General features: G+C 35.0%; 2 protein-coding genes across 3 annotated transcripts in view; both read right to left on the reverse strand.

Moving 5' to 3' along the window:
- Nucleotides 1-27594, reverse strand: part of LOC106154616 (uncharacterized) — a 34286-nt gene extending 6692 nt beyond the window's left edge. The window contains exon 1 of the mRNA XM_013529021.2: nucleotides 27533-27594. The gene's annotated coding sequence lies outside the window, so the exon portion shown is untranslated. The remainder of the gene's footprint in view (nucleotides 1-27532) is intronic.
- LOC106154638 (transmembrane protein 45B-like) lies at nucleotides 423-27594 on the reverse strand. Of its 2 annotated transcripts, none has more exons than XM_086999228.1 (2): nucleotides 27538-27594; nucleotides 423-6884 (listed from the first exon to the last, which is right to left on the reverse strand). In XM_086999228.1, exon 2 carries the CDS (start codon nucleotides 6824-6826, stop codon nucleotides 5924-5926), a length of 903 nt encoding a protein of 300 aa, XP_086855354.1. In that variant the 5' UTR covers nucleotides 6827-6884; nucleotides 27538-27594; the 3' UTR covers nucleotides 423-5923. The 2 variants fall into 2 exon arrangements, with proteins under 2 accessions (XP_086855354.1, XP_013384515.2); XM_013529061.2 differs by lacking the exon at nucleotides 27538-27594 and adding an exon at nucleotides 9846-10127.
- Nucleotides 27595-27706: the final 112 nt, after the last annotated feature.

The raw sequence follows: 27706 nt of genomic DNA on the forward strand, positions 1-27706 counted from the left end.
GACGTGGATTCGAGCCCACCCGGAGAAATAGCAGTCCTATCTCTCCCCCCCCCCCCCCCCCCTTGGCTTTGTTCTTGTTGTTTTTATTCATAATCAAGGGGATGAAGGGATGTGTGAATGGAGTGACCCTCCTGTGGGGTTTGGGGTGGTGTTGCTCCATCGGAGTCAACTTGACTTCATTTGGGAGTTATTTTAGGCACCACTGCTGGACTCCAAAGTAGGAGTCACTTTGACTACAATTTTATTCTCATCGATGCCTCTTCTTTTAGTTAAAAATGGCATAGTGCAGTATTTTGACCAAATTATAATTTTTTTTTGTGGTTTTTCAATAATGAAAAATATTAAGATTTGCTTACAATTAAACCATTGTGCATATAGTTTTTACAAACAAAATCATCATTAAAAAGACAAACTAACTAACATTGACATTCAACAATTTATTCAAAATTTTAATTGCCAGATGTTAATTTAATGACACTTAGACTAGATATCAACATTTTCACCCGTGGTTCATTTCAGATCAAAATACAATTAAAGCATGTTGTCTTATACAGTACAACACAACTACGGTCTACTACAGATAACTAAAAGGTCACACTTTTATCATACGTGTCTTAAGCATAATATGTACGAGGGTTGATTGATAAGTAGTGAGCCTCATATAGAAGGGGTACACATTTTAAAAGTATATTTCTTTATTTTTCAACATAGTCTCCTTGAGTATCTATACACTTTTGTCAGCAAGTTTTTGAGAGTCTCTATGCCACTTTTATAGAAGCCCTTCTCTTGGCAGTTCAGAAACCCCTCCACTTCACGTATGACGTCATCATCTGACACAAAGTGAGTGCCTGAAATGGCCTTTTTCAATTTGGGAAATAGCTAATAGTCAGAGGGAGCAAGATCAGGCGAATAAGGTGAGTGTTCTATCAGTTCAAAGCCACACTTGTTGATTGCAGCCACGGCAATGACAGACTTGTGAGCAGGAGCATTGTCCTGGAGGAACAGTACACCTTTCCTGAATTTTCCGCTGCCTCGTCGACATAAACTAACCAAATGACACCAAACTTCGGCTACACACCTTTAAATAGTCAGGGAATAGAAAGGCTGAAAAGGGATATCCCTGCTTAACCCCTTCCACACGAGGCTCACTACTTATCAATCAACCCTCGTATATGGATAATGGTATACTGCAATATTTCACAAACAACTTTAAGTCATGGAAGCGGGTTTTACATAAAATGTAATAACCTGACAAAAGAACGGGCTAGCGCTATTTCACTTGTGTGTGCATGGCACTTACCATAAAACACAATATATTTATCCTACATGAATAAACCACTGCAAAAATTCATGTGCCATTAAAACAGCTGAATAATAATAAAAAAATAAAACAAAAAATAAAAAATTCACACTTCAACCCCATACTGGCTTAATTTTGAGCACCTCCTGTTCTTTTACCCCATTCTGACTTAATTTTGAGCACCTCCTTTTCTTTCCAATCTTTTAAATCAGACAGAAACTAACCAGAAAAAGAGCCACTGATACAGTACATCAGCAGCTAACTGCTTTTGTCCCCAGTTTCAGAGTATCAAGGGCAACTCTTTTCTAAACAGTATTTGCTTTCTTTTCAGTAATCTGGCATATGGTAAACATACAATTAGTATGGAGAATAATACTGAATAAAACTGGGTTGTACTGCCATATTTTAGTGCTTTAACATTCTGAAAAACTGACAGCAATTGCAACTGATACGGCAAACAGCAAAGAAAACATTCAACAAAGGAAGACAAGCCAGCTAAAGCTGGGAAATGACAACCTTTCTTAGTTAAAATAAGAAAAAAAAGTGCTAGTTTGAATTATTGCACATGTAGTCATGGTATGATATGGCGCATTAAGCCATGGTATGATACCAAAAAGTTTGAGGGAAGATAGACATCTATCTTTAAGCTTTGATAAAGAGTTGTACTATAAAAACAAGACCAAAATTACAGAAAAATATTAACGTCAAAATGTTAGGAAAATAGAATCTTGAGTAGTCTTAAATTTTACCTGCATTTTAGGCCTACATAAAACCCTTGCAGATACTGACTCAAATTCACCATTTCAATAAACAAATTAAAAATAACCAGATCATCCAGCTTTAAACCTGACCTTCACTTAGGTATCCCAGATAATTCAAGAAGCTCTCTCTCATATCTATAGTTAATATGTATGACGGGTGTCAAGTAGGCAAATACAATCAAACTTAAGACAATGGGATGCCAGTATGTTCAGACAATACTGTGAATGTAAATAAAAACAAAATATGGTCTTTATACAATGGCATAGCCACAGCATCAGTCAACTTTCTGCAGAACTTTTAAAAATCACTATGATAAGAATCTTTTAATGTTTACACAACAGTTAATTATGTATAACACATATCTCAGATATGATCCATGTAAAACAATAGAATGATACTATTCCACAAATAACCTTATAAAACTAATTGCTATATGCAACAGAAATGAAATACTCAATTACTTCAACTTTTACAAAATACACCACTGTTCCCCTCCCCCCCAAACAGATAATTTTTAAATAAAAAAATCCTTCTCTGATTAAATAAACTGTTCACCCTTATAAATATATCCTGTAAGTTATATAATACAAGGTTGATAAAGTGGTTATGTGGGTCAATTAGACAATGATATTCAATATCAATACAAAAGAATTAATTTTCTTTGAAAGACATAACTAAAAAAAAAAAAGAAATTCACTTGTCATTTAAAAAGAAAAAAATGCCACTCTTGGAACATGACCCCAAAATCATTTGGTTTTACCTATTGATCTTAAAAGTCCATCAAATAGATAAGCCAAGAATATCTACCTTGTTCATTCTGAATACAGTGTAATCAATATTAAAGTGAGGCTGGGTGGTACAGGGAACCTTTGAAGCCCTAGTGACAATGTACACAGTGTATAAACAGATAATCTTATCGAGATAAGACATTTGGTTCTCACAAAAGTTAAAGGGAGTAAGATGTAAGCCACATCTTCAATGGCATTTCTTACTTGAATCATATTTATGGTTGCCAGTTTGAAATTGCACTGATGTAGTAAGTGCTAAGTTATGCTGTTTCAACTTGACTGGAATTGTGGTCTGAGTTTATCCTACCCGATTTATTCAGGCCACAACACATGGCCTAAACTACAGATTTTTCTATTTCATTTATCTTTTTGTTTCCAAAGATGTCATTAATGAGAGCAAAGTTTTTTTTAAAAATAAAACAACTTATTGATGAACTTTGTGGTCCCAGTAACATCCAAGGTGCACATATTATATAAAGTGATTCCATGATACATAATTGGTCTAGCCTCTTAACTTCCATGCATTATTTATACTTTTTTAATACAAGCATTTAACATTTTATGAATTCTGGTATTATTATCATTTTATTTCTTGTAGACTACAGACTGATTACGTTTATTTTTCATCATCTAATTTTTATAGTAATAAACCTGAGAATTTTTATGATCACACAAGACTGTTTTCACTGTACTTGATATAAATGATTATCACATCTACATATATTCTATGTACTTTAGGTCAATTCCTTTGGCTTTGTATCTTCATAAAATGACAGATCAAAAGAAAACTAAAAGGCTAGGAAACCCTAAAAGAAAACTATAATTCATTTCAAAAATTTAAAATAAATAATAAAAAATCATTTAATTAAAAGAAAATAATTATGTACTCTTCTTACCATCATAATGCAACCCACAGTCAATCTGGAATAAAAATACATTTTTGGGTTTGTTTACTTCTAAAAGCTCCCAGGTGTAGAACTAAACCTACACAGCATGGGGTAATTTGGTGCTAAAAGCATGAGAATTTGAAGTGTTCTGCTCTTCACTTAAGGATAGCGTGCAGACTTTAAACACATACACATGTGCCACATTGAAACACTGCCAAATGGCATAGCATGAAAGTTCAGAGGAAAACCATAAAAACTGATAAATCTATACTTAGATTCAAGCAGGATATATCGAATTCTAAAACACCAGGACTTCTGCAGGGGAAATAGTATCTTACCCAATGAAAAAAGTGGGTTCCATGTACAACTAGCTTTGTAAAATGGTTAATCATCTTCCAATTCCGTAAAAAAAATAGTCATGACATCAAAATGAAGATGGTAGAGCACTTATATATTGTTTTGGGTGCTGCTATTGACAACTGTAATTTACTTCTTAATATGATGAAAAAGATTTGGGATGTAACAAGAAACATGGCAAATACATACTCAAGTGGAATACGCCACTACTGAAAATTTTTTCTGGTCTCTGAAGAGGCTGTTTAAATCCTTACATAGAACTGTAAGAAAAAAAAAATACGAAAAAATCATTATCCTTAAACTACTAATCCAAGCCGAAGGGTCTTCATCCACATTTAATTCTTTTGAAGGGAATTCAAGTGGTCCTAAAGCATTACCTGGTATCCATAATTACAAGCTTATAATCATTGATCACACTAATTTCCTTGACTCTTTCACTTCACAGATCAAAGAAAGGTTATCAAAAAGAATCTGAGAGCCCAAGCTAAAATTTCTTTCTCAGTGGAGATTTTTTTTAAAATCAGAACAGTCCTCAGCCCTTATGGAAAAATGCCTACATAAACATTTTCCAACAGCATTGGTGTGTGTGTGTGCACGCACGTATACACACACGGTATTCAAAGAGCTCATGTATGCGGATCATTTATACCCAATTAAAAAATAAACTCTATTAAATATACTGGCTACTTCAGAGCCAATGTTTAAAAGCTAACTTTTGATACTGTGCACATAGCTAGATTCTTCTGATACATAAATAACAAATAATGATCTGATTGACAGTTGGAAAATGTTCATCCTAATCCATTTTCTCACTATCGCATTTTAGTCTTTCTTACAAGTCTTTCTCAAGATTAGTACAGCATCAACAATTAACAAATCTAACAATGAACTAACAATAAATAAATAAAGCATTCAGAAACATCCTTCATTACATTTCACAGATCTACTTTAGATTTTTTCCCATTACATAAAGAGAATAAAGTATCTTTGGCAACAATGACATTAAAGTACATCTACATGGTTGCAATGTCTAAAGCTTTGCCTTAAACCTTGCTTCATAAAACCAACACACAACGCTACAAAACTTCATGTTCACTACCCTGCCAATATCCCATAATGATCTAAGAACAATAAATAAAGAGTGATTCCCATGAAGGATTCTGGAATAATCAAAGGGGCTGGAATAAGTGAACTCTCACCAGCTTTCAGCACTGTAATGTATATTACCACCTGTAGATAGGATGTTCTGAGATAATAATTAACCTGCATTGATGCACTTTGGCTATTGTATTGCATGTTGTCCTGTTAGAGATACATATATGCGTAAATAACATGACATTTAAGTTAAATGACTACTGACACTTAATACACTTTGAATAACAAGAACTACCTACTCTTTTACACTAAACTGTTATTTTTGAGAATACATGGGACAGGATGAGGTTTAAGACTCCGTTCACATGAAAAATCTATTTTCTAAAAATCTATTTTCTATTTGCGGTATCTTGTGATCATCCCGAGCTCAGCCGAGAATTAATTACAGCTTTGGAAGTAACTGGCTCGCGCTGCCAGTAATTACGCTGCGGGGTATTCAGGGCACAGACCGTGATCACAAGATACCGCGAATAGAAAATAGATTTTTATAAAATAGATTTTCCATGTGAACGAAGCCTAAGGGCAAGGGGAAAATATCATATCAGTGCCTATTTTTTTATGTAAAAAAAATCTTGAATTCCTCTTCATTCTCTTTTCTAACTGATAGTTATGTCGCTTCTAAAATATGTCACTGATCACATGCTGCTTTTCATTATTCAAGATTTCATCAATATTCAAAGATCATCATCTGCAATTCTAGTTGGGACTGACTGGAATTCAATGTCACTGTCTGAGGCATCCATCCTCACCATGGTTTGTCCATTAGAGTCTGTATCTAGAAGTCTTTGCATGGCCATATCATCCCTTCGACAGTTGCTTCCTCGATATCGCAAGCAGCAGTTTACTACCCCTCCTATGCAGAGCATGATCACGAACAGGCAGCCTAAATGCCACGTGAAAAACAAGGTTACCAGCATCACTTCATGAGGACTGTCCTCTTTCCATGGCAAAGCTCCGGGAAGAGGGTTGTACAAGATGAAGCCTGCCTGTACAAACCAGGTTCCTTGAGCCAAAAATAGAAATGAACGAATAAATGCTGCCAACATGTGTCTGTCAAAGTACATCTCTGCCAGAACTGCTGCAATTGTAAAGTATAAAGTGTAGATAAGCAAGGTGTGAACGTGAATGTCCAGCATTGTTCTTCCATGTAAGTGGAACATAAACAAGATGCACTCCACAACCAGGGCCAGTACAACAGACAGATAGTCACATTTCTTTGGGATAGGGGCTTTGTAAAAATGCATCAGATCCACTACACCAGTCAGACCAAACATGAAGAACATTGTAATATGCTGTGCATTGCCCATGTGAACAAAATGCCAGTTGTCATCAAACCCTGTGATGGTCTCCCCTACGATCCCAAATCCTGTTAGAAACACTTTCAACAATCCTTCCCAACAGGTGGAGCTGCAACACTTCAATCTGAAGCAGTTACATGGATATGTCACGCGGCACCGGAATGGCTGGTTCTTCTTGCCTTGTGCACGGAAAAAATTGATCCATATTTGGATGGTCCACCACAAGCCAAAACCAAAGAAGAAAGAACCTGGTATAAAATGTCCCATAAATGTGCCCATTTTCACCAATGGATTTTTTCAAAGTCCCATATAAATCAATCCTCTGGCAGATTCCAACCTGAAAAATGAAGAAAATTCTAAATTAAATGAACAATTAATGAGCATAAGTAAAAGATTGCCCAGTTTTGGGCATAAACACAGGCTTTCCATCAAGAAAACTATAGTAATTACTTAGTCCACACCCCAAATTTATTATTTCTAGTTGTTAACAAACACCTTCTAGTACAGCTGCCAAGAACTCTACTTACTAATCAAACCATTTCAATCATCTCTTTCTGATATTACTTAGAAAGATTTTTTTTGAAAATAAGCAACACAATATTGTTCAAACTTAGGGAAATTGTTGTAGTGAGAAAGTATTTCAAGACATTCTGATTTCATTTGAGCAGTTGGCTTAAATTGTATAGATTAATTTGAAACCTTTGCTTCACTGAAGAAAAAACCTTTATCTGTGTTTTGGTTCATGTCTGTGCTTCAAACACATTCATGCTAGTTGGACAATCAGATCAAGATTTATCTAATGTACATTTCTACAAATTAAAGAAAGCTGCCTACACAAGTGTGTTTCCAGGAATCACAGAGAACACACACAGAGCCAGTGGATGTACGCTATAATAAAACACCTAGTAAAACATTATCAAGGTTCTTCATAAAACTAGCTGTGGCTTGTTGGCTAGCCCACTAGCTGTGGCTTATTAAGAATCTGCAGAAGAGGCAACCTGAGGTCCATATCAATGACCTAAACAGGTTTTAATGAAACATTGAACCTTTCAAACCATCTTGTTAACCATTTAACCTCTTTTCTTGTGTGAAGTGTATCAAGGCATATTCTTCAAAAAAAAAATTTTGAGGGTAAAACTGTAATTTTGTACAGTTATCTATTACCCCTACTGACCAAGTACACAGATACAAAGATATGCAATAAGAGGATTAATAGTTCTTCAAACCATTTGTTCTTCATTTTTTACATTTTTTTTTTTTTGAAATGATATCTTTTACCACTAATTTCTTTAATGATTTTCTGTTCTTTATAAATGTATACAAAATATTGGTAGAGTGTGGAAGTTAGAACTGACTGTTGCTTAATGCATACTACAGTAGGCTTACAATGCTCGAAATAAGACATTACAGGTCAGAATGTCAGTTGAAACAAAACTGACAGGCTAACCTGTTATCTGCAGTGGTCAAACAGGCCTATTTTTGATCTTCCTTTGAAAAGAATGAATTTGTACTTCTTTAATTCCTAAATTTGGAGAAAGTGTTTATACAACATTGTAACCTTAAAAGTCAGCTTGATAAGGCAGTATATGAATATGCAAATGTCTTTTAGAAAGAATCAATAGGATTTTATCTGGAAATTTTAAATGTCAGAAAAACACTAATGCATTCAGGAAGTAAATGAAGCCATATTTCAATATTTCGACCACTGCTTTATATACCATATACCTCTCGAAACCCGTTTTAATACACAAAATCACACTGTAAAAAATATTTTTAAATACTTAAAGGGATAATAACTCTTCGTATGAGATCTTTATTTCACAATAAAAACATTGTGAATAACTCACGGAAGAATAATATATACTGTTTTACCACAAAAACAGCAGTTATAGCTATTATTCTGATATCTGAGCTTGTCTTTAGACCACGTGACCTCCATTGATGGCTATACTCTGCTATAATCTCTTAAGAGATTTTAACAAAAAACCAAACTATTGAGAAAAAAACCAGGGACTAACTTTGAATATAAAAATGGATTCATTAACCATTGGTAAGTATGGGAAAATTGTTGTTTACTCCAGGAAAATTCATTTTTTGGCCGAAACGAAGAGTTATTATCCCTTTAAAAGTAAGTTCTGTTAAACTACAGTTATCAGGTGCCATTTTTCCTAACTACTTGTAAATTTTCAAATATATAAGGTAAACTATAGGCATCTGTTACTGTCTCACAGTAATAATTTTTGTGTCTTTATGTACATACCCTGCAAAGCTACTAATCCAGACCGTAAAAACTGCACCCCCCACCCCCTCCCCACACATAAAAGTACTTGATGTCATGCTGTAATGTACAGGAAGTCATAGCATTCTAATTCTCTGGGCAGTCCCAGAGGTGGGGAAAACCTTCGAGAGTCAGAAGGTCCAGAAAACCTGCACAACAAAAAATCTGCAGGTCATCCCAATTCTGTGCAGGTCCAAACTAAGGGTGCATTCCCAGAGATTTAGATCGATCCAGAGATTTAGATTTAGATCGACCTAACTACCTGGGGGTTCATGCTTAATTGCAGTCAGCCGAGCCCGCACCATAGTTAATTACCCCCTTACAGCTTTTAGTAGCTGGGACAGACGCTTAAGCCGGCTAAGCTGACAGTAATCTGGTGAGACTCCCCATAGGGATAGATCGATCTAAAATCTATGGGAATGGGGTCTAAGTATTTAACTTCTGTTACTTTATGTTTACATGTCAGATCTACCCAACTAACAGACATGTCATATAAGGATCCAGAATTCATGGTAGATATGATCAGGCTAGTCCAGAGGATCTGCGATAAAAAAAAAAAACTTACAGGTCCTCTGGCATTTCAAGTGGTCATGATCAGCAAGACAGGCAGTACCCCATGTCTGAGGTCATTTAGAACTAAATCATTTAATCAAAAATGCCATAAAATATCAAATTCAAATGCAGGGCAGATTGAGCAATGATTCCTTGAGTAGGAGAAAATTGCTGTTTTCCAGGGGAAAATTCACTTTGCCAGGTAAAACCTGTATAGAGTACCTGTAAACAGGTGATGATTAAAAAAAACAAAAAAAAACAATACACCGGGTGACCAGTACTGACAGATGTTCACATTGGTGAGATGTAGCCTGACAAGCTATGTACTACACATTCTACATAATCCAGGGAAAACATTTCTGCAATGTTTTAATAGTGGTTTCACTTTACAGCCATCATGTTATAACCTACAAATAAATAACATGCATTGTAGAGGAAATTATACCAAAGACTAGAACTGCTTCCTACCTTTAATTTCAACTCATCAACATACTTCTCGTGAGCACGTTCTTTTTATAAACCTGAAGGTCACACAAATATATCCCTTACTCATTCAGTAAGGCATCATGCTGTGCTACCCTGGTAAAAGAGATCCTGTAATTTACATACCTCCACAGAGTAAACACCTGTAAACTAAATGATGGGCAACTTAGGAATTACCAACTGTAATAAATGCTGTACACTGTAGTAATTCTTGTTTCCAATTCACATTTTTCTACTTTAAAATCTGACAAGCCGTGTTGAAACTAGAGGATCAGAGAGGCGATGCCGCCTCCGAATATTGTACCACCAGCTGGAGTAAGCGCATTCATATAGACCCCCCCCCCCCCCCACAAAAAGAAGGGACACCACCACCAGGCTTGTGCTTGACAAGCTGTAAAAAATACAATCAACAAGAATTCTCAAAATATGCAAAAAAATTCAATTCAAGATGAAAAGTAGGTCAAAGGTCAATTTCAAGGTCACACTTACATTGCCAGTATATGACTTCCTATTCAAATTCAATAGTAACTATGGGTGTATCTTTGCCAGTTTTGGAGATAGAAGGTAACTAAAATTTGCAAAGTTCAGTTCATGGTGAAAAGTAGGTCAAAGGTCAATTTTAAGGTCACAGTAAATTGCCTCTAATGACTTCATATTCAAGTTCAATAGTAACTATGGACCTATCTCTGCCAGTTTTGGAGATAAAAGGGAACAAAAAATTGCAAAGTTCAATTCATGATGAAAAGTAGGTCAAAGGTCAATTTCAAGGTCACATTTAGATTGCCAGTATATGACTTCCTTTTCAAATTCAATAGTAACTGTGGGCGTATCTTTGCCAGTTTTGGAGATAAAAGGGAACTAAAATTTGCAAAGTTCAGTTCATGATGAAAAGTAGGTCAAAGGTCAATTTTAAGGTCACAGTAAATTGCCTCTAATGACTTCATATTCAAGTTCAATAGTAATTACGGACCTATCTCTACTAGTTTTGGAGACAAAAGGGAACAAAATTTGCAAAGTTCAGTTCATGGTTAAAAGTAGGTCAAAGATCAATTTTAAGGACACAGTAAATTGCCTCTAATGACTTTCTATTCAAATTCAATAGTAACTATGGGCCTATCTTTGCCAGTTTTGGAGATAAAAGGGAACTAAAATTTGCAAAGTTCATGGTAAAAAGTAGGTCAAAGGTCAATTTTAAGGTCACAGTAAATTGCCTCTAATGACTTCATATTTAAATTCAATAATAACTTTGGACGTATCATTGCCAGTCTTGGAGATAAAAGGTAACCATAATTTGCAATAGTAACTATGGGCTTATCTTTGCCAGTTTTGGAGATAAAAGAGAACCAAAATTTGCAAAGTTAAGTTCATGGTAAAAAGTAGGTCAAAGGTCAATTTTAAGGTCACAGTAAATTACCTCTAATGACTTTCCATTCAAATTCAATAGTAACTATGGGCGTATCTCTGCCAGTTTTGAAAATAAAAGCATTAAAAAGTTGCAAAGTTTAGTTTATGGTGTAAAGTAGGTCAAAGGTCAATTTTAAGGTAACAGTAAATTGCCTCTAATGACTTCATATTCAAGTTCAATAGTAACTATGGACCTATCTCTGCCAGTTTTGGAGATAAAAGGGATCAAAAAATTGCAAAGTTCAATTCATGATGAAAAGTAGGTCAAAGGTCAATTTCAAGGTCACATTTAGATTGCCAGTATATGACTTCCTATTCAAATTCAATAGTAACTATGGGCGTATCTTAGCCAGTTTTGGAGATAAAAGGGAACTAAAATTTGCAAAGTTCAGTTCATGGTTAAAAGTAGGTCAAAGATCAATTTTAAGGACACAGTAAATTGCCTCTAATGACTTTCTATTCAAATTCAATAGTAACTATGGGCCTATCTTTGCCAGTTTTGGAGATAAAAGAGAACCAAAATTTGCAAAGTTAAGTTCATGGTAAAAAGTAGGTCAAAGGTCAATTTTAAGGTCACAGTAAATTGCCTCTAATGACTTCATATTTAAATTCAATAATAACTTTGGACGTATCATTGCCAGTCTTGGAGATAAAAGGTAACCATAATTTGCAATAGTAACTATAGGCTTATCTTTGCCAGTTTTGGAGATAAAAGAGAACCAAAATTTGCAAAGTTAAGTTCATGGTAAAAAGTAGGTCAAAGGTCAATTTTAAGGTCACAGTAAATTACCTCTAATGACTTTCTATTCAAATTCAATAGTAACTATGGGCGTATCTCTGCCAGTTTTGAAAATAAAAGCATTAAAAAGTTGCAAAGTTTAGTTTATGGTGTAAAGTAGGTCAATGGTCAATTTCAAGGTCAGAGTAAGATTACAATTATATGACTTCCTACTCAACTTCAATAGTAACTATGGACCTATCTCTGCCAGGTTTGGAGTTAAAAGGGAAAGAAATTAGCAAAGATCAGTTCATGGTGATAAGTAGGTCAAAGGTCAATTTAAAGGTCACAGTAAATTGCCTCTAATGACTTTCTATTCAAATTCCATAGTAACTATGGGCGTATCTTTGCCAGTTTTGGAGATAAAAGGGAAATAAAATTTGCAAAGTTAAGTTCATGGTAAAAAGTAGGTCAAAGGTCAATTTTAAGGTCACAGTAAATTGCCTCTAATGACTTTCTATTCAAATTCCATAGTAACTATGGGTGTATCTTTGCCAGTTTTGAAAGTGTAAGCATTAAAAAAGTATGCAAAGTTTAGTTTATGGTGTAAAGTAGGTCAAAGGTCAATTTCAAGGTCAGAGTAAGATTACCAGCATATGACTTCCTATTCAAGTTCAATAGTTACTATGGACCTATCTCTGCCAGTTTTGGAGATAAAAGGGAACCAAAATTTGCAAAGTTCAATTCATGATGAAAAGTAGGTCAAAGGTCAATTTCAAGGTCACATTAAGATTGCCAGTATATGACTTCCTATTCAAGTTCAATAGTAACTATGGACCTATCTCTGCCAGTTTTGGAGATATAAGGGACTTAATGTTATAATTTTGGAGTTACAATAATGTGCCATAAATTTCCTACAGAAAAAATTAATTAAAATAAAGAAAAGGTCATTTTGGTTGAAATTCTTGAAATGGGAGGTGCTCAGAAGTTCCAGATGTTCAAATTTCGTGAAATAATGTCATTTTTGACCAGAAGTTGTCTGCCTCGCCAAGCCTGATGTTTTATTTTCCCGGGGTTCAAAATTTATTATCCATTACCGTACTGCACATTTTGCTTTCACCAACAATATGTACTTTTTGATACAGCGTAACTCGAAAACCGTAGGGAAAACAAAAAAACAGAGACCACCTCCAGTGTTGGGCTTTACATGCTCTACAAGCTGCAAAAAAGAATGGGTCTCTAGCATTAACGGTTCCCGAATTAGAGACAGTTTTCAGTTTCGGTATCTTATGGCCGCTATCCCCGTGAAAATGCACCGATTGACCCCAAATTCACGGATATGAAAGATGACCCGAAGGGTACACTTTCCAATAATATTATTGGTTAAGTCTGTGTAGTGTCTGAATAACAGCGCAAATAATTTTTTTTCGAAAAAAATTTCGTTTTTTTTTTAAACGCTGGTGGTACAATTACCAACTTACAGCTTTTAGTAGGTGGGACAGACGCTTAAGCCGGCCAAGCTGACAGTAATCTAGTGAGACTCCCCACAGGGATAGATCGATCTAAAAATCAATGGAAATGGGGTGTATGAAGAATATATTGGAAATATCTGAAAGTCTGATGGTAAAATATTGGGTGAAGAAAATGAAAAAAAAAAAAAACATCACGAAAAATCTTCATTTTCATACCCATGGGGTTTGGACACATGAAAAAAAGACCCTACTTCATACTTAGTTACCCTACCATTATTTTTCACATAGTTTGCATTGTGACATATATTTGTTATACATAATTTCGAAAGCCGAATGGTGAAATTTTAGTGAAAATTGATAATTTTTATAACAAGTTATCATCTAAGAATCATCTTATTACCTGTAGGATTTGGAGTCCCATATCAAAATGCTACACATTTCATTTTTAGCTCAATAATCAGGCCCCTTGGCCTTTTCATTTGAATACTTCATATATAGCAGCCAAGCCCAACAAACACTTGCTGTTGTTTCCCATTATTTTTTTTTTTTTCAAAAACTGAACAAAACAAGGCAGCAAAGCTGTCAAATGTACAGACAAAAAGCAGGAAATAACAAACAAGGCAGCAAAGCTGTCAAATGTACAGACAAAAAGCAGGAAATAACTATGCACAAAATAGGCTACTGTCAATTCTGATGCAAAAGTACATTATATTAAACTGCAAACTCAACATCAAATTTTAATTATGCTCAACAGGTAATACCAATGTGAGTAAAATGTGTAACAAGCATAAGGCTTCAGGCCCATGGGGAGTTCAAGTTCACACTTTGAAAATGTATAACTTCCAGAAAAAGAAGCCAATTAGACTGCTTTTCCAACTCAGGCTGCATTTTAGTCCTGTATTTCTTTTTTGAAAGTTTGGCAATCCTAAGTAACATGGTCAGGCCTACCCAACTACCAGACTCGGCACCTAAGGATCCTGAATTAACCGGTATATATCGGACCACACCCGTTTTCAAGGTGTGTGTCAGATCGCATTTTGGAGTATCAGTCAGAATACCGACAGGATGAACCCACGCTCGGCTGTCACCTTGATTGGATAGTAAACAATTGTCGTAAAATCGCCATATGATTTTAAAACCAGGTGCATAAAACTGAAAAATACCTAGAACAACCTTTCGAACTTGACCTGCGTTTTTGTAAGATGGATTACTCCTGTGAGTTTTATGACAACAGGCCTATCGGTTTTTCCTTGAAATGTGTTTACAGTGTTGCAGATATGCGGAAAAGTGAAAAAACAGCATAACTTCTACAATAATGGCCCGATCATGCTGATTTTTGAACTTGACCTGCGTTTTATGAATATTCATCAGCTCTGTAAATATAAAGCCAAAAAGTAAAACTGCCTTCCACTTATTGTGTTTACAATGAAAGTGCACGGTGCCGGCGATGACAGCGACGACAGACAGGTGATGGCAATATGTACAGACACATTTATATATATTTTCTGTACTGTTTGAGAACAGTAAGTGACAGGGTTTTTCTTAAATGGTCATCATGGGAGCAGTGCCCAAAATAGGTTTTTTTCAAATTTTGATGCAATATTACATAATGTTAAACAGCATAATGACCATCAATTTTTTAATAATAAAATATTAGTATTATGGATATTCAGAAAATGTGACTAGCAAAGGTCTTCAGGCCCATGGAACTTCAAAGTCACAACTTGAAAATGCCAAAATGTAAACAAGACAGCACTGTTACGAAATGTTATTTTTTTCCATTTTTAACAATTTTTAACATAAAACAAAATTAAAAGTTTACTGCCACTTTTATATGATCAACTAAGAAAATTGATGAGAATGGAAAAATATCAATAGAGCAGTGTTAAACATCCAATTTCTTTCATTCTGAGATTCTGAAGTGACATGGTTTTTCTTAAATGGTCATCATGGAAGCAGTGCACAAAATAGGTTTTTTTCAAATTTTGATGCAATATTACATAATGTTTAACAGCATAATGACCATCAATTTTTTAATAATAAAATATTAGTATTATGGATATTCAGAAAATGTGACTAGCAAAGGTCTTCAGGCCCATGGAACTTCATAGTCACAACTTGAATATGCCAAATTGTAAACAAGACAGCACTGTTCTGAAATGTTTTTTTTTTCCCATTTTTGACAATTTTTAACATAAAACAAAATTAACAGTTTACTGCCATCTTTATATGATCAACTAATAAAATTGATGAGATGGGAAAAATATCAATAGAGCAGTGTTAAATGTCCATTTTCCTCCATTCTGAGATTCTGAACATAGTGAATGATTCAATCTGACAAACTGCAATGATATGAGTTTATTTCCATTTTTGAAACTTTATTACACAATGCACGATAACAAGTTTACCATCATTTTTACAAAATCAACTAACAATGTTGTAAAGATGCAGGATATGTCAAGCAAACACTTTTATGTATCTGATTAGTTAAATAATGAGACTGTTAACATGCCTAATAATTGAATCTGAGGAAATGTAAAAAAACAGCATAACTTCTAAAATAATTGCTCGATTATGCTGATTTTCGAACTCAACCTGCGTTTTAGAAAGATTGACCACTCCTGTGAGTTTGATGACAATTGGTCTATCTGTTTTTCTTATATTGTGTTTACAGTGTTGCATATATGCTGAAAAATGAAAAAACAGCATAAGTACTAAAATAGTGGCCCGATCATGCCGATTTTCTAACTTGACCTGCATTTTAGTAAGATTGAGTACTCCTGTAAGTTTCATGACAACAGGCCTATCGGTTTTCCTTTAAATGTGTTTACAGTGTTGCATATATGCTGAAAAGTGAAAAAACAGCATAACTTCTACAATAATGGCCCGATCATGCTGATTTTCGAACTTGACCTGCGTTTTATGAATATTCATCAGCTCTGTAAATATAAAGCCAAAAAGTAAAATTGCCCTCCACTTATCATGTTTACAAGGAAAGTGCACGGCGCCGACGGCGACGGCGACGGCGACGACAGACGCAGGTGATGGCAATATGTACAGACACATCTGTGTCTGTACATAAAAAGGCTACTGTCAATTCTGATGCAAAAGTACATTATGTTAAGCTGCAAATTCAACATCAAATTTTAATTATGCTCAACAGGTAATACCAATGTAAGTAAAATGTGTAACAAGCATAAGGCTTCAGGCCCATGTGAGTTCAAGTTCACACTTTGAAAATGTATAACTTTCAGAAAAAGAAGTCAATTAGACTGCTTTTCCAACTCAGGCTGCATTTTAGTCCTGTATTTCTTTTTTGAAAGTTTGGCAATCATAAGTAACATGGTTTTCCCATAATGGTCATCATGGCAGCAGCACCCTAAATTGTGTTTTCTTCTATTCTGATGCAATATTACATAATGGCAATCAATTTTTAATAATAAAATATATGTATCATGGATTTTCAGAAAATGTGACTACGGTAATTCTCCAATCTATACGAACGCCGCAATAATTACGAACAAAACGTTTTTTCTCTGAATCTGAATTTTTTGTCTCCGTTCTGTACGAACGATCGCTAAACTCACCTTGGGCACAATTTAAATTTTCCGAACGCAAGAAAGTGTGCCCGATTGAAACTCGCCCCATGATTCGTCAAAGCGAGTTTTCAGACCACCGTTCCAAACAAAGGAACTGCCACTTGACAGGAGAGATTGTTATCATGTATTTGTGTTGTTTTTGAATGAGACGATAGGAGGACTCGACCTGCCCGCCGGCAGCTACAGGCCAGTTTTAAAACCCTATTGTTATTTAGAAATTATTGAAAGCATCAGTACACATAAATTACTTACTGTTTATTATCATTTCTTAACTTCTGCCGGCCGACTGGATCATCAGCATCCACCATCAGTGTTTCACCGATAACTGGTTTCTAGTAAAATCTATAAACTTGAAACCCACGCACAACAGAAGAGTATGAGAAATCCATTGTCAATGATCGAGTTTTTCATTTGGTTTTGGTAGTCATCAGGAAATTATTTTTTTAAGAGGAGTTCTGTCTTGTATTGTATTTATTTTTCTAATTTGAGTTGTGGTTTTTGTTTGTTTGTTTGTTTGATTTTCCTTGTTTAAGACCTTGTCTCATGAACAACTATTAGGTAAACCTTACTGATATTAGTGATTGTGAAAAATGAAGGTGCCGTATGACCTTATAGAAATTTGCCTGCAGTTTTCTGTATTTTTCTAATTTAGTTTACATTGATTGCGTGCAAATTAATATGCTGTAAAAGACTTTCATAAATAGACTTGAATTGAGCTGATGTTATTTTTTATATCAAGTATAATCTCTATTAACGTTAGTGAAATCTACTGTGAGGAGTTTCAAGTATTTTGTTTTGGCGGGATAAATTTATGTAGGCCTAATGGGGGGTGTGTGTGTGTGTGACATTATTAATATTGCAAATTTTCTGTATGTGAAATCATATTAAAAATAAACACGCAATAAATAAAATATGCAACTGGATACGAAAATATTCTTGTCTGTTTTTGACAGAAGTTGGGAAAAACGATGTTGTCCTGTCTTGGTTAAACATAACAGGGAACAAGGCAGCAAAGCTGTCAAATGTACAGACAAAAAGCAGGAAATAACTATGCACAAAATAGGCTACTGTCAATTCTGATGCAAAAGTACATTATGTTAAACTGCAAATTCAACATCAAATTTTAATTATGCTCAACAGGTAATACCAAAGTAAGTAAAATGTGTAACAAGCATAAGGCTTCAGGCCCATGGGAGTTCAAGTTCACACTTTGAAAATGTATAACTTCCAGAAAAAGAAGCCAATTAGACTACTTTTCCAACTCAGGCTGCATTTTAGTCCTGCATTTCTTTTTTGAACATTTGGCAATCATAAGTAACATGGTTTTCCCATAATGGTCATCATGGCAGCAGCACCCATAATTGTTTTCTTCTATTCTGATGCAATATTACATATTGGTTAACAGCATAATGACCGTCAATTTTTAATAATAAAATATACGTATCATGGATTTTCAGAAAATGTGACTAGCATGGGTCTTCAAGCATGTAGAACTTCAAAGTCACACCTTGAAAATGCCAATATGTGAAATATGCTGAAAAGTGAAAAAAGGCATGACTTCTACAATAATGGCCCAATCATGCTGATTTTCGAACTTGACCTGCGTTTTATGAATATTCATCAGCTCTGTAAATATAAAGCCCAAAAGTAAAACTGCCTTCCACTTATCGTGTTTACAATGAAAGTGCAAGGCGCCGGTGACGGCGCTGATGGCGACGACAGACGCAGGTGATGGCAATATGTACAGACACATCTGTACATATTTACTGTACTGTTTGAGAACAGTAAGTGACATGGTTTTTCTTAAATGATCATCATGGGAGCAGTGCCCAAAGTAGGTTTTTTTCAAATTTTGATGCAATATTACATAATGTTTAACAGCATAATGACCATCAATTTTTAATAATAAAATATTAGTATCATTGATATTCAGAAAATGTGACTAGCAAAGGTCTTCAGGCCCATGGAACTTCAAAGTCACAACTTGAAAATGCCAAAATGTAAACAAGACAGCATTGTTCTGAAATGTTTTTTTTTTTCATTTTTAACAATTTTTAACATAAAACAAAATTAACAGCTTACTGCGATTTTTATATGATCAACTAAGAAAATTGATGAGATGGGAAAAATATCAATAGAGCAGTGTTAAATGTCCAATTTCTTCCATTCTGAGATTCTGAACATAGTGAATGATTGAATCTGACAAACTGCAATGATATGAGTTTATTTCCATTTTTGAAACTTTATTACACAATACACGATAACAAATTAACCATCATTTTTACAAAATCAACTATCAATGTTGTAAAGATGCAGGAAATGTCAAACAAACACTTTTAATATCTTATTAATTAAATAATGAAACTGTTTACATGCCTAAGAATTGAATCTGAGGGAATGTGAAAAAACAACATAACTTCTAAAATAATGGCCCGATTATGCTGATTTTTTAACTCAACCTGCGTTTTAGCAGGATTGGCCACTCCTGTGAGTTTAATGACAATTGGCCTATCTGTTTTTCGTATATTGTGTTTACAGTGTTGCATATATGCTGAAAAGTGAAAAAAAAAAAGCATAACTACTAAAATAGTGGCCTGATCATGCCGATTTTCGAACTTGACCTGCGTTTTAGTAAGATAGATTACTCCTGTGAGTTTCATGACAACAGGCCTATCGGTTTTCCTTGGAATGTGTTTACAGTGTTCCATATATGCTGAAAAGTGAAAAAAAAGCATAACTTCTACAATAATGGCCCGATAATGCTGATTTTCGAACTTGACCTGCGTTTTATGAATATTCATCAGCTCTGTAAATATAAAGCCAAAAAGTAAAACTGCCTTCCACTTATCGTGTTTACAATGAAAGTGCACGGCGCCGGTGACGGCGATGACGGCAACGACAGACGCAGGTGATGGCAATATGTACAGACACATCTATATATATATTTACTGTACTGTTTGAGAACAGTAAGTGACATGGTTTTTCTTAAATGGTCATCATGGGAGCAGTGCCCAAAATAGTTTTTTTTTTCAAATTTTGATGCAATATTACATAATGTTTAACAGCATAATGACCATCAATTTTTAATAATAAAATATTAGTATCATGGATATTCAGAAAATGTGACTAGCAAAGGTCTTCAGGCCCATGGAACTTCAAAGTCACAACTTGAAAATGCCAAAATGTAAACAAGACAGCACTGTTCTAAAATGTTTTTTTTTTTTCCATTTTTAACAACTTTTAACATAAAACAAAATTAACAGTTTACTGCCATTTTTATATGATCAACTAAGAAAATTGATGAGATGGGAAAAATATCAATAAAGCAGTGTTAAATGTCCAATTTCTTCCATTCTGAGATTCTGAACATAGTGAATGATTGAATCTGACAAACTGCAATGATATGAGTTTATTTCCATTTTTGAAACTTTATTACACAATACATGATAACAAGTTTACCATCATTTTTACAAAATCAACTAACAATGTTGTAAAGATGCAGGAAATGTCAAACAAAAACTTTTACGTATCTTATTAGTTTAATAATAGACTGTTAACATGCCTAAGAATTGAATCTGAGGAAATTTGAAAAATATGCTGAAAAGTGAAAAAACAGCATAACTTCTACAATAATGGCCCGATCATGCTGATTTTCGAACTTGACCTGCGTTTTATGAATATTCATCAGCTCTGTAAATATAAAGCCAAAAAGTAAAACTGCCCTCCACTTATCGTGTTTACAAGGAAAGTGCACGGCATCGGCATCGGCATCGGCATCGGCATCGCCATCGGCATCGGCGACGACAGACGCAGGTGATGGCAATATGTACAGACACATCTGTGTCTGTACATAAAAACGATGTTGTCTTGTCTTGGGAGAAATGTACCTCTTTAGTATGAAGAAATTGTTTTTTAACTTGAATTCCCGACTTTTGTTTAGTTTGTTTTAATTCATTGCAATATCGCAAGAATAATTTGTTTGTGCTTTTAGTTGATCACAGTGATTTAATCTGAAAGTAATGCTTACACTTAGCAATGTAGGTAAGTGGAGATAACTTCAGGTACAGCCGTATTCCGTCCGTTTTTCAATGGTTACGAACGCGTGGCAATTTTTAGCAGACTGAATTTCAAGCCTTACGAACAAAATGATTATCTTCCAAAAATAATTAATTTAAAACGTTCGTATAGATTGGAGAATTACCGTAGCATGGGTCTTCAAGCCTGTGGAACTTCAAAGTCACACCTTGAAAATGCCAAAATGTAAACAAGACAGCACTGTGCTGAAATGTGTTTTTTTTTTTTCATTTTTAACAATTGTTTAACATATAACAAAATTAACAGTTTACTGCCATTTTTATATGATCAACTAAGAAAATTGATGAGATGGGAAAAATATCAATAGAACAGTATTTTATGTCCAATTTCCTCCATTCTGAGTTTCTGAACATAGTGAATGAATTAATCTGACAAACTGCAATGATATGAGTTTATTTCCATTTTTGACACTTTATTACACAATACACGAGTTTACCATCATTTTTACAAAATCAACTAGAGGATCAGAGAGGCGATACCGCCTCCGAATATTGTACCACCAGCTGGAGCAAGCGCATTCGTATAGACCCCCACATACACAAAATAAGGGGTGCAGCCACCAGTCTTGTGCTTGACAAGCTGTAAAAATGCAATCAACAAGAATTTTCAAAATATGCAAAAAATATATATAACTAAAAATGGTGCAATCAAAGTTAAGTTCATTGTAAGGTAGGTCAAAGGTCAATTTCAAGGTCACAGTAAATTGCCAGTATATGACTTCCTATCCAACTTCAATAGTAACTATGGACCTATCTCTGCCAGTTTTGGAGATAAAAGGGAAGCAAAATTTGCAAAGTTCAGTTCATGGTGAAAAGTAGGTCAAAGGTCAATTTCAAGGTCACAGTAAGATTGCCAGTATATGACTTCCTATTCAACTTCAATAGTAACTATGGACCTATCTCTGCCAGTTTTGGAGATAAAAGGGAAGCAAAATTTGCAAAGTTCAGTTCATGGTGAAAAGTAGGTCAAAGGTCAATTTCAAGGTCACATTTAGATTGCCAGTATATGACTTCCTATTCAACTTCAATAGTAACTATGGACCTATCTCTGCCAGTTTTGGAGATAAAAGGGAAGCAAAATTTGCAAAGTTCAGTTCATGGTGAAAAGAAGGTCAAAGGTCAATTTCAAGGTCACAGTAAAATTGCCAGTATATGACTTCCTATGCAAGTTCAATAGTAACTATGGACCTATCTCTGCCAGTTTTGGAGATAAAAGGGAAGCAAATTTTGCAAAGTTCAGTTCAAGGTGAAAAGTAGGTCAAAGGTCAATTTCAAGGTCACAGTAAAATTGCCAGTATATGACTTCCTATTCAAGTTCAATAGTAACTATGGACCTATCTCTGCCAGTTTTGGAGATAAAAGGGAAGCAAAATTTGCAAAGTTCAGTTCATGGTGATAAGTAGGTCAAAGGTCAATTTCAAGGTCACAGTAAGATTGCCAGTATATGACTTCCTATTCAACTTCAATAGTAACTATGGACCTATCTCTGCCAGTTTTGGAGATAAAAGGGAAGCAAAATTTGCAAAGTTCAGTTCATGGTGAAAAGTAGGTCAAAGGTCAATTTCAAGGTCACATTTAGATTGCCAGTATATGACTTCCTATTCAACTTCAATAGTAACTATGGACCTATCTCTGTCAGTTTTGGAGATAAAAGGGAAGCAAAATTTGCAAAGTTCAGTTCATGGTGAAAAGAAGGTCAAAGGTCAATTTCAAGGTCACAGTAAAATTGCCAGTATATGACTTCCTATGCAAGTTCAATAGTAACTATGGACCTATCTCTGCCAGTTTTGGAGATAAAAGGGAAGCAAATTTTGCAAAGTTCAGTTCAAGGTGAAAAGTAGGTCAAAGGTCAATTTCAAGGTCACAGTAAAATTGCCAGTATATGACTTCCTATTCAAGTTCAATAGTAACTATGGACCTATCTCTGCCAGTTTTGGAGATAAAAGGGAAGCAAAATTTGCAAAGTTCAGTTCATGGTGATAAGTAGGTCAAAGGTCAATTTCAAGGTCACAGTAAGATTGCCAGTATATGACTTCCTATTCAACTTCAATAGTAACTATGGACCTATCTCTGCCAGTTTTGGAGATAAAAGGGAAGCAAAATTTGCAAAGTTCAGTTCATGGTGAAAAGTAGGTCAAAGGTCAATGTCAAGGTCACAGTAAGATTGCCAGTATATGACTTCCTATTCAACTTCAATAGTAACTATGGACCTATCTCTGCCAGTTTTGGAGATATAAGGGACTAAATGTTATAATTTTGGAGTTACCATAATGTGCCATAAATTTCCTACAGAAAAAATTAATTAAAATAAAGAAAAGGTCATTTTGGTCAAAGTTCTTGAAATGGGAGGTTCTCTGAAGTTGCAGAAGTTTAAATTTGATAAAATAATGTCATTTTTGACCACAAGTTGTCTGCTTTGCCAAGCATTATGTTTTATTTTTCCGGAGTTCAAAATTTATTATCCATTACCGTACTGCACATTTTTACGGAAGCCGACTGGTGCCATATGTTGAAAAAAAAAATTATCTCGAAATTTCGAGATAGCATTTTTTTTGTTCAAATTTCAAAATACTATCTCGAAATTTCGAGATAAATTTTTTTGCTCAAATATCAAAATGCTATCTCGAAATTTCGAGATAATTTTTTTTTTGTTCAAATTTCAAAATGCTATCTCGAAATTTCGAGATAAAAATTTTTTTTGTTCAAATTTCAAAATAGTATCTCGAAATTTCGAGATAATTTTTTTTTCTACATATGGCACCAGTCGGCTTCCGTACATTTTCCTTTCACCACCAATATGTACTTTCTGATACAGCGTAACTCGAAAACCGTATGGAATACAAAAAAACCGAGACCACCTCCAGTGTTGGGCTTTACATGCTCTACAAAATGCAAAAAAGAATGGGTCTCTAGCATTAACGGTTCCCGAATTAGAGACAGTTTTCAGTTTCGGTATCTTATGGCCGCTACTCCTGTGAAAATGCACCGATTGACCCCAAATTCACGGAGATGAAAGATGACCTGAAGGGTAACACTTTCCAATAATATTATTGGTTAAGTCTGTGTGGCGTCTGAATAACAGGGCAAAAAAATTTTTTTTCGTAAAAAATTTCATTTTTTTGAAAATTTTGACCCATTTGACCTTGAAGTAAAGGTCAAAGGTCAAATCCGAGGGTATATTTGAAATCTACACATATGACTTTTGGAAAGCCGTCTATAGAAATTTTTCCCGTAACTCCTTCTGTAGGGTAGATAATTAGCATTTAATTTTGCCATTTTTAGACAAGGGTGCATTGCAATGAGTGCCACACCCAGACCCCAATACCGACAAAGCCCAAATTTTACGTGGAACGAGTTGAGATTATAGGTGACCTAAATCCATGAGATGGGTACGGGGGCCCTTACCGTCTAGGAGGAGAAGCGGTAACGGTAACATGGCGGCGGAGCCGGCGGAACGGACCGGACGGGACCGAAACCATGTGTACCGCCAGCGCTAACGCTGGTGGTAAATTTTTTTGTTCAAATTTCAAAATAGTATCTCGAAATTTCGAGATAATTTTTTTTTCTACATATGGCACCAGTGGGCTTCCGTACATTTTCCTTTCACCACCAATATGTACTTTTTGATACAGCGTAACTCGAAAACCGTATGGAATACAAAAAAACCGAGACCACCTCCAGTGTTGGGCTTTACATGCTCTACAAAATGCAAAAAAGAATGGGTCTCTAGCATTAACGGTTCCCGAATTAGAGACAGTTTTCAGTTTCGGTATCTTATGGCCGCTACTCCTGTGAAAATGCACCGATTGACCCCAAATTCACGGAGATGAAAGATGACCTGAAGGGTAACACTTTCCAATAATATTATTGGTTAAGTCTGTGTGGTGTCTGAATAACAGGGCAAAAAATTTTTTTTTCGTAAAAAATTTCATTTTTTTGAAAATTTTGGCCCATTTGACCTTGAAGTAAAGGTCAAAGGTCAAATCCGAGGGTATATTTGAAATCTACACATATGACTTTTGGAAAGCCGTCTGTAGAAATTTTTCCCGTAACTCCTTCCGTAGGGTAGATAATTAGCATTTAATTTTGCCATTTTTGGACAAGGGTGCATTGCAATGAGTGCCACACCCAGACCCCAATACCGACAAAGCCCAAATTTTACGTGGAACGAGTTGAGATTATAGGTGACCTAAATCCATGAGATGGGTATGGGGGGCCTTACCGTCTAGGAGGAGAAGCGGTAACGGTAGCCGTCCGGCGGAGCCAACGGAGCCGGCGGAGCCGGCGGAGCCGGCGGAGCCGGCGGAACGATCCGGACGAGACCGAAACCATGTGTACCGCCAGCGCTAACGCTGGTGGTACAATTACTCTTAAGATCATGTGCCAAAGTATGAGACAGGAAATGTACTGCATAGTCTTGAACATGAAATGAGAAGGATAGAATCATATTGGTTTTGCATTAACTTTTCAACATTTATTTTTATCTGAAAAAATATATCAATAATTTTACATTTTTAAACAAAACCTGTCATTGTAAGAGATGCTTTTTAACTTTTTCATTGTATTAACTTTTGAATACTGAAAATTTACCATACAGAACTATTCAAGTGTGAATCTTTTTATTTGTATCGTAGGCATGGTTAAAAAGAACATATTTTCAAAGATAAATGATATTATTCAAGAAAACCATTTATATATCAAACCACTGGGCAATTCATTATTTTTTTTTATTAACCACTAACTTACGAGAAACATAAGTGAATCTGAGCAGGAAATCAAATACTCATCAATCTATGTCAAACCATTTTCTCATTTCTTCTCCATTTGCCGATCAATAATTGAAAGCATTTCCTGAGACTGTAAATTTAATTCCTGCTATCAAAATTTTGATTTGGAGTCAAACTCACATCCCTTAATGTCTGCAGTTACTCAAACCAAGAATTCCAATCTTGATACAAATTTGTAAATTCTTCTGAGAGCAAAAGTAGAGTACAATACATAAGGAAACAGTTTGCCATGTCAATCCCAATTCTCACATTTTACGTGCCCTTCCATATTGTCTCCAAATGCACAAATCAATAAAATGTATGTGCACTAACATTCAACAATCCACAGTCTACAAACAAGTGATTCTGAACAATATTCTAACCTGGATACCAATATTCTACTAGACTAGGCAAAAATAAAATGGTATTACAACATTTATCACATAAAAGAACATGAGCTAATATATCTGAAGCCACAGTCTGAGAAGTGTTAGGTAAAACTTCCCTCTGCTAGGGGAAACCTTCTGACCACTTCTGACTATCCTTAACAATATAATTAATCTGAGACAATTTGAGCAACTATGTAAAATCGTATTTCTACGACATAATCCATCAGATAGCATCTTTAAAAAGTGCACAATCTTCAGGGTCTCACCTAATTTTGCACATCATCCTATATCATCTCTTAAATTAAGTTGCTGCAGGGTAAATGTGTGGTTTAAATGGTCATCATGTGAGCAATATATTATATCAGGGAAGGTTTAGTTTGGTTTACTGGTCAGATCATCATATATATAGCTTATCAAGTGCACATTACCTAAAATGACGTGCCACACTGCACGTTCATGTTTTATTTGCCTACATTATTTCACAGTTACCTACTTTTTTAAATGGAGAAGCAGAATTAAAATGAAAAGCGCTCTCTGCATACATATTGAGCATGAGAGGGTTTTTAATTTTTGTTTATAGCAATTCTAACATACTTTGTCAAACATGTACACTTAGATTTCAATATAAATTGACCAGTTAACTAGAGTTTACAAATAAACTTGCATATATTACTAAGACATCATAAATTGGGCTGTAATCCGGATTGATTAATGAATCTAGAGACTATTTAATGTCTTATGAATACCACACTTGTCTACAATAATGGAAAAAAAAAAAAAAGGATCGTCCTGGACCTGACCGAGGGTCACACGACCCCTCCCCCTAACCCATTGGAGTCGGACCCCTAACTGCTTCTGCTTCTCACATTTTGGTGCTTCCAGGCGTTCTATGTGTTAAAAATACTTAACCAATTTCTTTTTTTTTTTTTTGTAAATATGGCAGACAAGTGAGGTATTCTCAGGTCACTTTATGGGATTTTAAGATCCATTAACCGATCAAGGTCAATAGCGAGCGTGATGTTACAAATGCACATCTCCATTTACTACTATGTTCACAGTGGAGCTACGTTGCTACAAACATGTACATACATCTCTCACTGTTGACGGCAATTTCTAATAAAATCAACTGAGAAGTCAAAACACCACGATTCACAGCTGCACGTAAACTGTCCCCAATTTCAAATTATTTTGAGAACAGGTTTCCATTGAATAATAATAATAATAACCTACCTTACAGCAACAAGCAGTGATCTTCACTATCAGCTGAAAAATGTACGTGACCCATATATTCCCCCCTAATGGCTACCCTTGAACTAATCCACTGTAAGGGATGTGGGTAATTTTACTTTAATTTTAACGATGAAGGAACCTTTAAAAAACATCAAAATTAAGAGCACCAACCAC

The sequence above is a fragment of the Lingula anatina genome, chromosome 1, assembly GCF_051362555.1.
Source record: "Lingula anatina isolate TDL-2025a chromosome 1, LinAna3.0, whole genome shotgun sequence".
Classification (NCBI taxonomy): Eukaryota; Metazoa; Brachiopoda; class Lingulata; order Lingulida; family Lingulidae; genus Lingula; species Lingula anatina.